This window comes from Diabrotica virgifera, chromosome 1, assembly GCF_917563875.1.
Source record: "Diabrotica virgifera virgifera chromosome 1, PGI_DIABVI_V3a".
NCBI lineage: Eukaryota > Metazoa > Arthropoda > Insecta > Coleoptera > Chrysomelidae > Diabrotica > Diabrotica virgifera.
This window is the reverse complement of record NC_065443.1, coordinates 273,860,460-273,875,216: the sequence shown is the minus strand read 5'-3', so window position 1 is coordinate 273,875,216 and position 14,757 is coordinate 273,860,460. Positions and strand designations below refer to the sequence as shown.

At 32.6% G+C, this 14,757-nt stretch overlaps 1 protein-coding gene across 1 annotated transcript in view; it reads right to left on the bottom strand.

Moving 5' to 3' along the window:
• The window catches only part of LOC114334907 (peroxidase-like), a 95,859-nt gene that overhangs the window by 3,859 nt on the left and 77,243 nt on the right, over positions 1 to 14,757 (bottom strand). Inside the window, exon 9 of the mRNA XM_028285044.1 lies at positions 9,935 to 10,233. Within this exon, the coding sequence (XP_028140845.1) occupies positions 9,935 to 10,233 (299 nt within the window). The remainder of the gene's footprint in view (positions 1 to 9,934; positions 10,234 to 14,757) is intronic.

The window sequence follows — 14,757 nt, the reverse complement described above, 5'->3', positions numbered from 1 at the left end:
AGTTCGAATCTCACCAGGGTCAGAAATTTTTCGTTTATTATAAATTAATAAATGAAAATAGTTTCTGTCCTTGTGGGATTGGTACTCACCAGAGGGACCGCAGACGTTCGGATACAATTAGCGTCTCTTTGCAAAGACAATGACGTCGACTTTGCAATGTAACAAGACACTTACTCAACACACACAGTACACAGTACACATGATGCTAGGTACCTAACTACAAAAATTTACCGTACCTACGTATAAAAAAAAATAATTTTTGATGGAGGTAATTTTGAATAAGTACTTTAGTTTTGAATAGTGATTATGCTACAAATTTTCGCTGTTTTGTTATAATTTTTAGCTATTTTGTTGACTAAAGTGATGTATTATTTGTTGACCCTTTATTATTTATTCATTATTTAAAGATGAAAATTCGCCAAAAACTATTTTTCACATATAATAAAAAAACACTAAAATATTAACATTTTACCAATTTAGATTAAATAATGGTATTAATTAAAATTAAGTCGCATTTTATTTTTTTCTACAAGAGCTCTCGCAATTGACATAATTTCAGAATTCAAATTCAAAATTTTACCAGAAAAATCATTTTGTCGAAAATTCAAAGTATACCACTAATTTTGGTTTTTCATCCTCTTTTCAAATGCGAAATCCATTTTAAAGAAAGTTAATATACAAGGTATTTTTTTTTGGATCGGAATATTTACTTAAACCCGACCTGGATTTTTTATAATTTTAAATAAATTAATTGATTGGACACCTAAAAGAATATTCGCGTGTTAAATATAAAATCAATATACAGTGAGGTTGACAAGTTGTAAGCTGTATTTCAATTTTTTTCTACTTAGAGCTCTCGCAATTCACTTAATTTCCGAATTCAAATTCAAAATTTCACCAGAAAAATCATTTTGCCGAAAATTCAAATTATACCACTGAATTTAGTTTTTCATCCTCTTTTCAACTGAAGGATCCATTTATAAAAAATTTAATGTACAGGGTGTTTTTTTGGGGTCGGAATATTTTTCCAATATTTTTTAATCCGGATCTGGATTTTTTCAATTGTAAATAAATTAATTTATTGTAAACCTTAAGTGATATTTGCGTGCCAAATATAAAATAAATATACAGTGTGGTTAACAAGTTATGAACCAATTAAAAAAATGGCAAAATAGATAAAACACCCAGTATCTTTGTTATTAATGGATCGGTATTTTTGAGATCGCCTAAGTGTCCTCTTTCTACAGTTAACGTATGTTACTTTCCCAATGAAACACCCTGTATTTAAAACTTTAAGAAGTATGTGTGCTCGGTACACTATTTGACATATCCTTATATAGTATTTGGCAGAAAGTGTAGCTACTGTACACCCTACTAAATTATTTTAAAATCGTTTGTTGTTAATACCAGAGCCGTAAGACAGGGGAAAGTGAATGGTTGAAACTTCCCAAATTCTACGCCACTGATGAAACTGCTGATGATACGCCACTGATGAAATTTTAGCATAATTTTTAGATTCTCCAATACTTTCTTTGCAAATAATATATTCTTCATTCGTAACGATAAAGTCATTAGTTTTCCAGATATTTGAAGTTAAAAATGAGAAGGCACACTTACTTTGATTAATGTACCTATTATGCTCCTTCGTTTTTAGTTTCAAATATCTCGAAAACTAATGGCTTTATCGTTACCAATGAAGAGTATGTTTTTTACATAAATATAAACAAATAAAACATTTGCACTAAAATAGCAATTCCGCCAGTGGCGTAGAATTTGGGAAGGGTCAACAATTCACGTTCCCCAGTCGTACGCCTCTGGTAGTAGCCAGAAACGTTTGTTTAACATAATTTAGTAGATAGTACAATACCAGCACCACTTACCAAATTTCGTTTTGTTGTCTCATACCTGTCAGGAAATATTTAAAAATAAATAAAGTAAAAGTTTAACTTTGACACCCTGTATTTAGGTTATTGTCAACTTTTGTACTAAGGTAAGTTAGCTTAGATCGACGTATTTTAACCTCAGGGATCTAAGGTTAAGCTATGGCCCATTCTTTACCAAACCCCCTGTATACTTGGTTGGGATAAATTATGGAACCAAGCAAATATCTTTGAAACGAAAAGAACAATATTTATGAAACTGCATGCAAGTACAGTGACGCAAAGGCATCTGTTGCCATATTTTTTGTTACTATTGTACTTCCGGTTTAACCGGAAATAACCCTAACTTATTTAATTTAAATGGGACACCCTATATATTTTTGCGTATTTTAAAAGAACTTGTTATTTTTAATTCACACATACCAAATTTGGTAGAGAAAATTTGTTAAAAAGTGTCTGTAGATAATTTTTTTTATTAATAAAACGTAATAGGAAATAAACGAGTACCATCTATACTGTAGACTAAAATTGTTGTTTACATGCACTGCATCACAAACCATACATACTCATAGACGTTTCACGCAAATTGTCAAGGTCAAGACAGCAAATTAGTTACCATTCCAATCCAGAGATGTCGCTGTCAGTTAATTCTCTTGTCATATTTAACAACTGACAGTTGACAATTAAATTAATTTGTTGTTTACTTTTTATTTTACAGTTTGTGGCTTAATTATTTTTATTATAGTGCTGTTACGTTTTTAATTAGATTTAATCACAATTTTAATCAAGTGTATTAACCTCCTCTCCGTTCTTATGAGTAGAATTTTTAGTTTACATTGATCATCCCGTGTTGTGTTTCTCCACATTAAAAAAAACCAATATAATAGATCCTGAAACAGTTTATTCCAATAGACAAGTGTGTCATCAACATTTCGGACCTACATTATATATTTTTGGAAGTTTGTAGAAGATTATAAGGTAATATTTATTTAAACAATCATCCTACAAGATTCTTTCCAAAATTTTCATTTCACGCGACACATAGCAGTAGTGTTTAGCATTTTGAAAACAAATTGGAATATTCGAAGTTTTCAATAAAATATGGAATAAAACATTGAATTGTCTTTCTGTTATTTTAATTTCCTGCGAAATTTCATCAAAAATCCCGCAAAATTTATAATTTGAAATTCTCGCGTAACTAAAATTTGTCAATTTAGTTCCCATTCCAATCAAGAGATGGCGTTAATTCGATCCGAAAAATTAACATGGTCGTGAAACGTCTATGAGTATGTATGGTTTGTGCACTGCATGACTTATTTGAATTTAGTATAAGTAGGTAAAACTGTTACTGAACTAATTGACAGAAATAAGTTGTATTAAAAGTGGTTCATTTAAGTGGAAAAGATCGTATTGAAATATTAATGATAATAGGTTATGGTGAATTTTCATTTTTTGGAAGTGAATTTTCCAAATCCATGGATTGGATGTAGAGGATTCATAGAGTGGCCTGCTCGTTCTCCGGACCTCAACCCGTTAGATTTTTTTCTTTGGGTTATCTAAAATTACGTGCTTACGTTAGGCGACCAACATGCTTGCAGGATTTGAGACAAAGAATAATAATTGATGAATGTGAACTAATTCGTGGAGAAATCTTGCAAAAAGTGACTCACGAATTTATTTATAGGCTTGCACGTTGTCAGGAGGTGAACAGCAAACATTTTCAACATTTGAATTTTTTTTATTTTTAGTATCATTGGTCTCACGTAAATAAATTAACCTATTTTTTAACTGTAAAGAGATTTATTTCTTGTTTTAATAGTTTTTCTTCCAAACTTGGTATGTATGAATTAAAAAATTAAATAAAAGTTCTTTTAAAATATGCAAAAATATACAGGGTGTCCCATTTAAAGTAAATAAGTTAAGGGTATTTCCGGTGAAACCGGAAGTGGAGTAGTAACAAAAAATATGGCATCATATGCCTTTTGCCTCACTGTACTTGCATGCAAAGTTTCATAAATATTGTTCTTTTCGTTTCAAAGATATTTGCTTGGTTCCATACTTTATCCCAACTCTGTATATTATCGAACCTCAGCTTAAATAGTGTCATAAATCAAAAAAGGAAAAAAAATTTTTCTCTGATTGAACTGGAATAATGATACAGCTATAATTTCGTGTTGCAACGAAATTGAAAATGGTTATTCATTTTTGATTTACATGTTTCCTCTGATTGGAGTACGAAGGAAACCATTCTCGTTGGAACTGTACTGCGCTGATCAGATGGGACATGAATTATAAATTGTAAAATTCGCCCATCTTACTTAGTCTCAGCATCCGTTATGGCTTGCAAATTGTAGAAGCCTCGGAGGTGCTACCAAAGAAGGTTCCCATTGCTTTCAGTTTGGTAGGATGTAGAATGACATTTTCGGATGCTGTTTTATGTGTCACCACATAACGTGTCAGTCAGGTAACATGCATCGCTCCGTTCGTCTCTTTGTGACTCTCAGTTTGGTAGCTGAGACTTTTGTTAAGACAAGTGTTTCTGCTCCGTATGTCAACACTGGAGCGGACGCATTGATCAACTACTTTTCTCTTCAGGCATGTGAGCAGCTCGCTTTTAAAAATTTCTCTCGACTTTCAACATACTTCCCACCCAAGACCGATTATTCTCGCCAGATTTTGGGTCTGATTATCCCTGCCAGTTATAATTTCATGTCATAGGGATTTTTCATTAATTGGGTACAAAATTTTTTATTAATTTTTTTTTTCGATTTGTTTTAATGTTACATTTTTAACACAAGTTCCCGTACCATCTTACTTGCCATTCCTGTATCCTTAGTAGCGGTAGCACGCAAAATAGAATTATATTTTAGTGACGTTACGTTTCCTAGCACCCGTCACGCATTGTGAAATTCGTTTTGTGACGTCAGCAAAATATAACTCTATTTTGCGTGCTCCCACTACAGCTATCATGCATGACTATATCAGCGGTGAAAAGTAAGTTATTTAGATATTCTCCAACTATTTTTATTCTCTGCGTCAGCCATTCCAAATTCTTAAGAGTATGTTACAGCACCGTGTTAAAAGTTTAGGTGAGACTGAGTGTCCTTTTACAACCTCCCGCTCTATTTTTATACTATTACTATTAGTATGTAATTTTACGGTCGTTGTTATTTCTAGGTTGTAGGTACATCTCTCTCTCTCTCTCTCTCTCTCTCTCTCTCTCTCTCTCTCTCTCTCTCTCTCTTCAATTCTGTTTGACCAAATTCTGACCCCCCAGAGGGAGTGTAGTGGTCGACGTGATGTCGTGTCCTTCTCCAAAGATCTCTGTCTCTGGTCATTTCTTGTAACTCATGCATAGGTCTTTTGCATATTCCCGTAATTTGATCAATCCATCTTGTTGGGGATCTTCCTCGTGATCTTCGGCCTTCCACCTTTCCTTGTATAATTAGTCTTTCCAGGTTTTCTGTGCTTGCTCTCATAACATGTCCAAAGTATTTTAATTGTTGGAGATGGACTTTACTGGAGAGTCGTTGGCTAACTTTTAGCTCTCTTAAAATTGAATTACTTGTTCTATGGTCGGTCCAAGGAATTCGTAGCATTCGTCTCCAAGAGAACATTTCAGTGGCGTCTATCTTTCTTCTTTCCGAATTTCTCAGGGTCCCAGATTCACATCCGCAGGTCAGTATTGGGAATATTAAGCAGTTGATCAACCTCATCTTTAACGCTCTTGAAATTTGACAGTGCTTCCATATTGTGGTAATTTTTGCTGTGATGACTTTTGCTAGATGACATCTACGTTTTATTTCTTCCTGTAGTGACCCTGTGTCTGTGAATAATGATCCCAGACATAAGTATGAGCTCACAGCCTCAAACCGATCAATTGTGGTTATGTGTGGATGATTGTTATGTAGTCTATCCACTATCATGATCTTTGTCTTTGACATGTTTAATTGCAGACCAAATATTTGACTTTCGTTTTTAACCAGTCATATAAGATCAATCAGCTCTGCTTGACTATTTGCAAGAAGGGCTGTGTCATCTGCGAAACGTAGGTTGTTTATTTTATGACCATTTATCGAGATACCTTTTTCCCATCCTTCAAGTGCTCTTCTCATAATATGCTCTCCATATATATTGAATAATTGTGGAGATAGTATACATCCCTGTCTGACATCCCGTTCTGGATGAAATTCGTTTGAAAGTGTGTCAAGCACTTTAACTGATTCAGTAGTGTGTTTGTATAGTTCAGTTATAAGCGAAATAAGGTGTTGGGGTACGCCTACTTCTTCTAGCATTCGCCATAAATGTCTCCACTTGACCCTGACCACTGTAGGTGTAGGTACATAATATTGTATAATAATTTGGAATACCTATAACGCCTGTAGTATTTTGTTTAGCTCAGCTGTGACAAAGTTTTTGTGAAAATCGATAAATATTAGCAGTAAATACTAGTACCCTTTCACAAGTTCCTTCTGATAGCTTTCATGTTCTTGTTTTGCTCTACTGGTTGTCTAATTTGTTTCGTTCTAGCCAACGCAGTAGATGGCAACATTGTACGCTTAGGTACTACTTGAGTAGTAAACTTTTAGGAGACGTTGGTCGGCCTCTGGGTTTTATTTTGGTTGTACTCAGGTATCCGTACCTGATGATTTCTAATAAGAATGACTGCGTTCACCAGATGCAAACACGTTCACAAATGTTTGCGCTTTGATTATAAACTTGTTGACAGCGAGCTGAACGGTTGGTTGTTTAGGTTAAAATTTGACAAATTTTCTCAATAAATGCGTCTTTGAATTTACTTTTTTTTATTAAAGGAAAAAAGAAAATTTATTTAATAGATAATAACGTAGCAGAATGTCTTCAGTAGCCTTTATTTTATATATAAAACCCTTATCAATATATTCTAAAATATATATAATTTTAATTCCCGCCATATTTTTTCAATATTCAACACGTTTGCAAAGTTCAACTTAAATATCTTATGTTTGCAAAAATGGCGACCGCTTTCCAAACATGTTTGACATTAGCAAGTCGTTCAGAACCATAAAGCGCAAACTGATTGCCAACGTTTGCATCTGGTGAACGCGCCCAATGAAATGCATAGTGCGGTTCTGTTTCCAATTTAAAATACAAAGGCAGACAAATCGTGCTCCTGTGACATTTACTGCCTTAAAAATACACACATATTTTTGCATGTAATGTACATACAGACATAGGGTATCTAAGATATATTATAAAAAATTTGCAAAAATGTAGTTCATTTGCCAAAATATTATTAGTTCAATCGAATTAATATTAAATTTGACGAACAGATATTTGACGTTTAAAAATCATACGAACAAGCTGAATTTTGCTTAGAATATCAATTTTGCTACCCCGAAAAAGAAGCATAAAAGGTTGCCACTTCTACCTCCACCTCCGGGCTTCCCCCTAAAATTAAGGGGAAATGCAAAAAACATATATTTAGCAATAATCTGCACGCAGAAGAAAAAATGTTGTAAATATAGCTAAGATAATTTTGAGAAACAACTCCGGACGCGACCGGCGATTTTGACTATCAGTTTCGCGCGCGCAACCAATTTTTAATTAAAATGTCTATCAAGTCGCCGGAAAAATTCGAAATCTCCTGATGATGAGAGTGTGCTATCGACAAAAATCAAAATGCGTTTTAAAGGTGGAAAGGGTAACTTTCGTATAAAACTGGTGAATTTTTTCTCTAACGAAGTCATTTTTATAACGCTGATAAATAAAAATTGCCCGATTTTTGTCATTTTTTAGTATTCTTAAGCCCCGGGTAAGTGATACACTTTTTTGTATTCTTTTATGATCCCAAAATTGATATTCTCAGCAAAATTCAGCTTATTTTTATGATTTTTAGAGGTCGAATCTCTCATGTCTATATTATTTGCTCCCACGATTAGACTCATAATATTCTCGTAAATGTATTACATTTTTTTTTAATTTTGGAATGTGTTTAATTAGTAGAACAAATTAAAAACATTTGTTTTTTTTTATAGATTCCATTTTTTTTCAAATAGTTTTTGACTTTTAATGTAAAATAGCAGTAAAATAACATTCCTGAAAGCAGGAATTCAACAATCTATTTCCCGTTGAATTTCCTAGGTTCCGTTTAACGATCCACCACCAGGTATATATTATGTATATACGTACAGGCAAAAAAATATTTAACAGAAAATGTAAAATTATATACACAGTATGGTGCAAATGAAAGGAATAAATTCTATATTTTATAAACCGGCGACATTAAGGGAAAATCCCGAAACAGGTCGATTTTTATTTTTAAATTTTGATATTTTAGCATATATATCACACAAGTGACGTCATCTATCTGGGCGTGATGACGTAATCGATGATTTTCTTAAAGAGAATAGGGGCCGTGTGCTAGCTCATTTGAAAGGTTATCCAATTCTCCATTCAGCAATGTAAACATTAACATAATCATTTATACAGGGTGTCCAAAAACAATTTTTTAAATTAAATTAGGTGACAAAAAAATAAGAATGTGTGTAATTTATTTAATTTAAAATATTCTTTACTTTTATCATAAAGCAGAAAAAAAAATGTTTATTTGAAAAATAAACGTTAATTTTCGCTTAAATTCAATGTTCAAATCATCTCCCACTAGGCACCCTGCTTTTGGAAGTTTGAACATTTAATTTAAGCGAAAAGCAATGTCTGTTTTTCAAATAAACATTTTTTTCCTGTTTTATGACAGTAGTAAATATATTTTGAATAAAAAAAAATTACATACATATCTACATTCTTTTTCTGTCAATTAATTAATTTGAAAAAATTGTTTTTGGACACTCCGTATAAATACCGTGTTCATGTTTATATTACTGGATACAGAATTGAATAACCTTTCAAATGAGCTAGCACACGACCCTATTCTCATTTAAAAAATCATTGATTACGTCATCACGCCCAGATGGATGACGTCACTCGTGTGATATATGCCAAAATATCGTCATTTAAAAATAAAAATCGACCTATTTCGGGATTTTTCCGGAAAGTCGCCGGTTTACGAAATATCGAATTTATTCCTTTCATTTGCAACATACTGTATAAATAAATTTGTACATATACAGTACGCTGGAATTAGTGTTACCCCCTTATTTACTTATTTACTTTTAGCACATAAGCAACCCTCTCGGACAGGTCGATTTTGAAAATAATCATAGTATATTATAGCATCAATGTTTCGAACTTTATTCGATCCCTCTGCAGGTGACAGGCATTCATAACTTTGATTTTTTTAAAAGGGAAAGTACATTATGTGACACCTCATCAGCTTTTGAAATACTAATTACAAAAATGTGTAATACTTTAATCCTTTTTGAGAGCGTAGGCGCAAAATTCGCCTCTTTTTAAACGCATTCATTTTTTTCGAATCCTGAAAAAACTAATAAGTATTTTTGAAAAATTTAAACGTAGAATGAAAGATTACATCATTACCGAGGGCTGTCAGTCCCTTTCAAAAAAACAAAAAGTTTCTTTTGCATGATATATTTGGAATAAAAATCAGACTAAATTTTCTCTTTTTTTCACCCCTGTGACTTATTAAAATGAAGATTATAGGAGTTCTCAGAGACTTTCCACCATTAAGAATACTGTAATATTTCATTCAGCGTTTAAATTTTTCAAAATTATTTATTAGTTTTTTAAAATTTGAACAAAAGGTTTGCATTTATAAAGAATTCGACCGAAATTTTGCGCCTACGCTCTCACACAGGAAAAATTATTTTACATTTTTGTAATAAGTATTTTAAAAACTTTTAAATGAGGTGTTACATGATGTAGTTTCCCATTTAAAAAAATCAAAGTTATGCCTGTCACCTGAAGAGGGATCGCGTAAAGTTCGAAACATTGATGCTATGATATACTACGATTATTTTAAAAATCGACCTGTCTGAAAGTTTTGCTTATGTGCTAAAAATAAATAAGTTAATGATGGGGGTAACACTTATTCCAGCTCAATGTAGATTTTTAGATTTTTATACTTAAATCTTCTACCACTTTTCGATCATTCTTACCCAATTGATGGCTCTAAAAATGCCTTCGGTTGTATTTGTATAATATCTTTTGTATTATCACATAAAATTCTTGCTACATTGGATTTCCTTATTTGACGTAGTTGTGGTAAAGTAAATCCAGCAGACTCGTTTTCATACCAGAAACGGTCCGCTTGTCTGACAGCTTTGAACTGTCTGTACATTACACAAAGGGCGGTTGGTCCTGCTAGGGTTCCCTCCACATTAGTTTCAGCTGCCAGTCCTAAAATGAACTCGACTTCATCAACACATTTGTAAAAGAGTTTTAGTTCTGCAAGTCTCTAAAACATAAAAAATCAGCGAAAATTAGGGTCTTTATGTACAATAGATCCCAGTGATAGGTCTTGGGCCCACACTAAAAAAATATTACCTCCCTTATGAGTAGGGAGCGGATTTTGTGCTAAATGCATATTGCTTGCATGTTTCGCATATTTGAGGACTTTACCAAATTTTGCATATATTTAAAGAAATGTGTATATTGTGTGTCTATTTAAAAAAATTTTTGCCGAAACGAAAAAATTCTAAAATGTTTTAATTCGACACAAAATTTTCCCCGCACATGCTGTTATATCTTTTCGAGAACTATCTGAAGTCGGCTCATTCACTACCTTTTCGGTTTTTCTTAGAAAACACCCGATCTTTACCCACAAAGTGCGTATAGTACGCCGTCATAAAATTATTGTAGGATGTTAAATACCGTATTGTTAAGAGAATATTTACACATCTAAACATCGGCATCGTTTTACGATTCTTTAACGGAAATTTAAAAAATATGATTTAAATCAGATCCCGTAATTCGTCAATCTTTAGTTTTTGTGTAAAAGTACTTCTGTTTGTGAATAGTGCAATATTCCGAAAGATTCTAGCCTGGTTCTTTCCTGGAATAGAATCTATCCCCAGCTACTTTACACCAATAATTATTCTGCAAAGCATGTAGAAAAATGTTGAGTTTAAGATTGCTTTCCTTCTCTTTTTTTAATAAATAATATTTGGCTGCTTCCTCAACATTTAAGTTTCAACAGTTTGGAAAAGTATGTGTAATTGTCGTAGAAATTTTCGGCTACACAACACGTCGGGACAGAACTACATATTATGTCAAAATGCAAGAAAATGAGCGAATCGAAAGTTGATCAGTTATCCATTGGCAGTAGACAATCGTTGATGACTTTATCCAATGAACACTATAAATTTAATTCGGATTTATGCGAGGCGATGATTTGTGCAAATATACCTTTGAAAAACTGGAAAATCCTATGTCTAAAAGTTTTTTTTGGAAATATATTCCAAGAAACTATTCCCGATAAAAGCACATTGAGAAAAATTACGTCCTCAAATTTACGATACCATAAAAAATCAAGAAGATAGGGAAAAATCGATATATTTATTTTATTGTAGATAAATACAGTGGAACCTCGATAACTCTGATTAATCGGGACCGCGACCGATCCGGTTTATCAAAAATCCGGGTTAGCCGAAGACTGTGGTAAAAATTAATAAAATACGGTATACTTACAGATAAACTCCATTATAATTGAAATAACATGAAATATATATGCACAGTACACATTTTAATTACGTATAGTTGTATAGAGTATTGTTTATTTCTTCACTGGTAAACCACGTTCGCGTTCCGCACAGAACCACACATACAAAACGTCGTCGAGAGTCTCATTTTTAGCTTTATTAGCTTTGCACCGGCCCTGACTATCCAAACTGTTTTTGTTATCATTTTGAAACAAAATTCTTCGATTTTAGTTGTATTTTACTTCCGATCCGATACTGTAGATATACCGACACCATTATGATGCTGCAATTGTTTTTAAAGATTCGCCGTTATCAATCCTACCTAATGCTTCTAGTTTCTTTTCCATTATCACTACAACATTTTTACGTTTTGTTGCCATTACGTAGACAAAGAATACGCAATCACAAATCACAAACTTATCTGAAGCACGATTACATAACGGAAGCTAACAATACGACTGTGTACTACACACAATGTGGTCACAATCACATGTTATTTAAGAACAGACTAAGACCTTTGTTTAATAAAGATTTTTTTAAATAATATGTAGTTTTTTAGTATTTTTTAAATAATCCTTATACAGTTTGAAATAAGGTGTACAAAAAAGGAATAACAGGTGTCTGTTGTTTCCGATAATCGGCTCTGCCGCCGTGTGCCATGAGTCATTTTTACTATCGTTTAGTTCAAATTACACAAATATCCATGATCTCTCAAATATTATATTACATGCATTTTTATTGTTGAAATGTTTGTCCGATAAAAATCGGTCCAGGTTAGCCGGACTTACGGGTTATCGGGGGCCGACTTATCGGGGTTCCACTGTGTGTGATTTCTCAAAATACGCATTTTTTAAAATTATTCTTCATATGTATGCGCATATTTTATCAAAATTGCTCGCATATAAATCCGCTCCCTACTTATGAGACTCTTTTATTCAGTTATTCATTTCGTGGGGCTGTTTCATAAATATAGGTTTCTAAACTTTGGTGCGTCTGACAAGTGGAGTACCCTTAAAGATTTGACGGACAATATTACCAATTAATTGTAAATATTTTTATCAAACTCTCCTGCAAAAATCAGCTGTGAGGGTATAAATTTTGTAACTCTTTATGATGCATGTGCCCTTCCCCCATATGGAGGGTGCACTACGGAGACATAAAATGATTTTCTTTAAGGGACGCATCAAAATTTAGAAACCTCCATATTTACGAAACGGTCCCTTCCCGAGAGGTTAGGGAAGTAGTCCGTTCTTTAACGGTAAAATATTGCAAAACCTCTAAATTTTAAAGAACCGCTTGGATTGACATGAAATTTGGCATACACATAGCTAACAAGTCAAAGAAAAAAAGTGATATTGTGCCGATATGTGCTTTTGCCTTGGGGGTGGTTTTCACCCCCTCTTGGGGGTGAAAAATATTCGTCAAAAGAAAGTCAGGAAATGGATAAACTGGCTAATTTTAAGTAACTTTTGTTCTATAGAGTTTTTTCACTAAGTCAATACTTCTCGAGTTATTTGGCAGTGAATATGTTCATTTTTTCAGCAAAATAACCAGCTCTTAGACGGTTTTTCGCAAATAACTCAAATAGTAAGTATTTTGTCGAAAAAAACGTTCTTAGAAAAAATACAGCCTGTAAAAAATTTAAAAAAATGGTGTATATATCACGTCTCTACATCTAGTAGAAGCAGAGTTATAGCTAATGAAAAATAGGTTCATATTCGTCAAACTCCAAATGGAATATTTTAACGTGAAATAACCAAAAATGAAGCACATTTCAGGGAAAACTCTTTTAACTTATTTAAAATGTTTAAAAAAAGCTTCATTTTTGTTTTATAGAAAAAAATTTAGCATCAAAATTAAACAAGTTACGCTCAAAATAAAGTTAGTCCCTTTTGGTTTTGGTGAAAAAATCGAGAAAATCACCCCCTAATTAGTATCTTAAATGAACTTAATCGTTACGACTTCACAAGTTTCTTGACTCGTGTATATATTGTTTATATGATCTGTAAGTTTCATCGGTTCAAAGTCCTTATTATTGAAAGGGCTGTAGTTAAAAGGGGTTGAACGAGTCACTGATCACGAATGTATGCAAATTTCGAAACATCAAATCTTAATCAATTTTTGTCTAACAGAAAAACAAAAAAATACATGATATTCAGAAAAGCAAATCTGACTTTTTTTGTTTTTCGAAATTTTTGGTATCTCTAACAATTTTTAAGTTATTTTGAAAAAAAGCATATTTTTCAAAATTTAAATTTTTAAAAATTTTACTTTGAAACCAAATTTTTTCAAAAATAAGCACTTTAAATCGATGAAACTTACAGATCATATAAACACAATATAACTAAAATAATTTGTGGAGCGGTAACGATTAATTTCATTTAAGTTGCTAATTAGGGGGTGGTCTTTCCGATTTTTTTTTGCAAAGACCAAAGGGACCATCTTTATTTTGAGCGTAACTTGTTTAAATTTAATGCTAGAAACTTTTTGTAAACACAGAAATAAAGCTTTTTTTAAACACTTTAAAAAAGTGATAATGAGTTTTCCCTAAAAATTGCTTAATTTTTTGGATATTTCACGTCGAAATATTTTATTTGATATGTGGTGAATATGAATCCATTTTTCATTGGCTATAACTCTGGTTCTACGAGATCCAAAGACCTAACGCGTACACCTTTTTTTTTACTTTTTTATATGCTATGTTTTTGCTAAGAACGTTTTTTTTCGACAAAATACTTACTTTTTGAGTTATTTGCAAAAAACTGTGTAAAAATGTGGTTATTTTGTTGAAAAATGAACATATTCACTCGCAAATAACTCGAAAATTGTTGACTTGGCGAAAAAGCTCTATAGAACAAAAGTTACTTAAAATTAGTCAGTTTACCCATTTCCGGACTTATTTTGGACATATATTTTTTTACCCACAAGAGGGGGTGAAAGTCACCCCCAGGGCAAAAGTACACATCGGCACAATATCACTTTTTTTTTTTGACATGTAAGCTACACGTATGCCAAATTTCATGTCAATCCAAGCGGTTCTTTAAAATTTAGAGCAAAAACCGTGAAAGAATGGACTAAAGGCTAAGCTTAGAAGAAGTTTTTTACCAAGCCACATAAACAAGACTTGTTTAATTTATTAATACTTTGTATTTTAACCAATTTTCGCCCAGCGTTGCCATATGGCAACGCGAATCGGGTGTCTATAAAAATATTCCTAGTGTATAAAATTTGTCTTTTGTAACACATGTAATGATGTAGGTCGCTTCAGTAAGATTGTCGGA